The sequence below is a fragment of the Limulus polyphemus genome, unplaced genomic scaffold, assembly GCF_000517525.1.
Source record: "Limulus polyphemus unplaced genomic scaffold, Limulus_polyphemus-2.1.2 Scaffold1997, whole genome shotgun sequence".
NCBI lineage: Eukaryota > Metazoa > Arthropoda > Merostomata > Xiphosura > Limulidae > Limulus > Limulus polyphemus.
This window is the reverse complement of record NW_013667607.1, coordinates 123,532-126,743: the sequence shown is the minus strand read 5'-3', so window position 1 is coordinate 126,743 and position 3,212 is coordinate 123,532. Positions and strand designations below refer to the sequence as shown.

The following is a 3,212-nucleotide window of genomic DNA, read 5'->3' as shown; positions in this document are numbered from 1 at the left end:
CTCTTTTGCTAACGAATAGTGGGATTGACCGTCACATTATAACGCCCCCACGGCTGAAAGGGCGAGCATGTTTGGTGGGATGGGGATGCGAAACTGCGACCCGCAGATTGCGAGTCGAGCGTCCTAACCACCTGGCCATGCCGGGCATGTGTTAAACTGATGTTAGACTTTTTCATTGGTTTGCTTATGTGGAAAAAACTATAAAGATAACACGATTTTTTTCTTATCAGTCGTTTTTAGAAAGATTTTGAAGAGACTAACATGAACGACCTTAATTTCTTAAATGAAAGGGAAAATATTATGAAAATACACTAAATCAAGGTCACCTTACTTTGTGTGTATATGTATACATATTTTTTTAAACTTCCAATGGCAAAAGGTAATACAAAATTATGAAAAAAAAATCTAAATAAACTATGTAAGGATCATAACGTTCTTAGCCATATTGAAATGAAGTTTTCCTTCAATCTTTTTTTCTAAACATGATTGAAACGCCTTAAAGATTGTTTCAAAAACACACCTTAAAGTTACCGTTAATCTTATGTGGATAAACAGGAGGCATTTATACTACTGATTGTTTAATTGTTTAACTTGTGAATAACAACATGAAAAAAACAACAACAAAAAAAACCGCGCATTAATATGTAGACATCATCACATACAATGAATTTTCAACAAAATGCTCTCATTCCAGAATTAAATCAAATAACTAAACTAACTCTTAAAATCATGCTTTTGTTATTTTATTCTATTCACCGCGGAAATTCAGAGAGTAAATTCCAACGTTACAATTCATTCATATAGAACTTACCTGTGCTAAGACTCCATTCAACTCAATGTTACACTCACATATATAGCCAATCTATATTAAAACTTCAGTTAACGCAACGTTACAATCTACTAACACAGAACCAATATGTACTAAGTTTACAGTTTAACTCAACATTACAACCCATTCACACAAAGCGAATTCGTACTAAGACTACAGTCAATGCAACGTTACAATCTACTCACACAGAGCAGACTTGAACTAAGACTACGGTTAATGCAAGGTTACAATCCACTCGCACAGAGCCAATTTATATTACAAATTATAGCTATATTGCTGAATGCATTTAGCGACAGGTGCGATATATTTATAAACGCGGTTATGGCCATTGCCATAAAATATTTAGGTCTGAGGAGCCACTAATATATATTTTTTCGAAAGGTAAGGCAACAGTATCTTTATAGATGTTAACTGACAATTATTAGATTATTGAATTATATGAAAAATAAAATCGTTTAGAAAATATCAGAACTAAATGCGTGGCGAATATAGAATGATGGTAAATAAGAATGGTAGTAACTGCCAATTTAATTTCGACGAAAATGAAAATATACAATTTTATTGATCGAAATTTCCCACACTTAAGTGTTAATCTATTTAGAACTTAAAATATTTCCAAAACTTTCTGATTCTTATTTTTTTTTAGAATCATTAATAAAAGGAAGAAACCATGTCACTATGATTTGATTCAGAAAACTTTAATCATTAAAGATTTGGATATTAATTACTCAAATTATTATATATATATATAAATATATATTTTTACAATGTAATTATTGTAATTTGTTCAAAAAATAGCGAATAAATAAACGAAACATGATTCATGTTTTCTTATCATAATTCACTGGCAGAGCGCTGTTTTATTGCAATAATATAACATTTTGAGGGTCAAAACGTTTATAAGTGAAAATGGTGGATTAATCGATGCTATTGCTAAGGTCTAAAATGTTGTGCTTATCACTTTTAAAACAAGAGTTTCACAGTTAGTAGTTCATCAGGCTGGATTTATGTAGCAAAGTTTTAATATGGAGACTTTATTCAACCTTGTAGAATAAATATTGAAAAAAAAACGGATCATTCTTCTACAATAGAGCACTGTTGAAAAGTAGCACGTTCTTCTACAAAAGAGCATTGTTGAAGTAGAGTAATGATGAAATGACGTTTCTTTACAAAATAAAGTTGAAGGAAGTCAATGTTGAAAAGATGGCATGTTCTCCTACAAAACAGCATTGTTGAAATGACGTTTCTTTAAAACAAAAATTTGAAAGTAGATCAGTGTTGAAAACATGACATGTTATTCTACAAAAGAGCATTGCTGAAGTAGTGCAATGATGAAAGGACGTTTCTTTACAAAATAAAGTTGAAGGAAATCAATGTTGAAAAGATGGCATGTTCTTTTACAAAACAGCATTGTTGAAATGACGTTTCTTTCAACAAAGATTTGAAAGTAGATCAATGTTGAAAACATGACATGTTCTTCTACAAAAGAGCATTGTTGAGTTTTATCCTCTTAGCTTCTAAACTTGAAATATGTGAATGGACGTCCCTTTTGAAATGATACACTCTTATTTTGGTCTTTGTTCGTCAATTTTTCTGTAAAGTTTTTAGAGGAACGATTTTTCAGTTTCTATTGAAGGATCGAAATGAAAAGAAAGCACTAAAGAAATACAGTGCGGTATTCACCAGTCCGATCACCTATAAAATAAGGACAAGACATTTGTCAGGGCCACTACTAATTGAAAGATTTTTAAAGTCATGATATTTGCAATAAAAATATTTAAAATATATTTGATTGCTACTTTTTTAAAAGCTTGTTATTTCATCAATATCAACTAAACTAAACTAGTGTGGTAGCTACATGAACAAAGCCTATAGGACGAAAGGAAACAACTATAACTTCAACAATCTTTATATCAAATTTGCAACCTTCTGTTTAAAGGTTTTTTCATAATCTTTTCCACTTCCACCAGTATCATCATAATATTACATTAAATTTTTCTATTATCGAAAATATGTAATAAACTATTTCAGAATAAGAAAAACAAAAAATATAACTCTGGAATAACCACAATAAGTGTACAGACATAATAAATTGAAAAAACAACTTTTAAAGAAAAAAAAGAACAAAATATTTAAAGAAAATAGGTCACAATAACAATTATAAGAAAGTGAAAACGCGGATCGCCAGATCTAGTAGAAATGTCATTTTTCAGTCATGTGGTATTTTAATTTGTTACTGAATGGTTTGCTATCTAATGACACTTATAGGGAGGAGTTGGTGAAAAAAAGAACCAGCAGGTCCGCTAGAAATGTCATTTTTCAGTCATGTGGTATTTTAATTTGTTACTGAATGGTTTGCTATCTAATGACACTTATAGGGAGG

The 3,212-nt window shown here is 30.5% G+C and overlaps 1 protein-coding gene across 2 annotated transcripts in view; it reads right to left on the bottom strand.

Moving 5' to 3' along the window:
* Positions 1-1,655: 1,655 nt before the first annotated feature.
* Positions 1,656-3,212, bottom strand: part of LOC106465604 — a 12,348-nt gene continuing 10,791 nt past the window's right edge. The window contains exons 4-5 of one of the 2 annotated variants that reach the window (XR_002612023.1): positions 2,303-2,524; positions 1,656-2,122 (exon numbers count right to left, since the gene is read on the bottom strand). Coding sequence is in view for 1 of the 2 variants with exons in the window: in XM_013925838.2 (XP_013781292.1) it covers positions 2,450-2,524 (75 nt within the window). In the remaining variant the exon portion in view is untranslated. Of the gene's footprint in view, positions 2,525-3,212 lie in introns of both variants that reach the window. The other variant, XM_013925838.2, reaches the window with a different exon arrangement.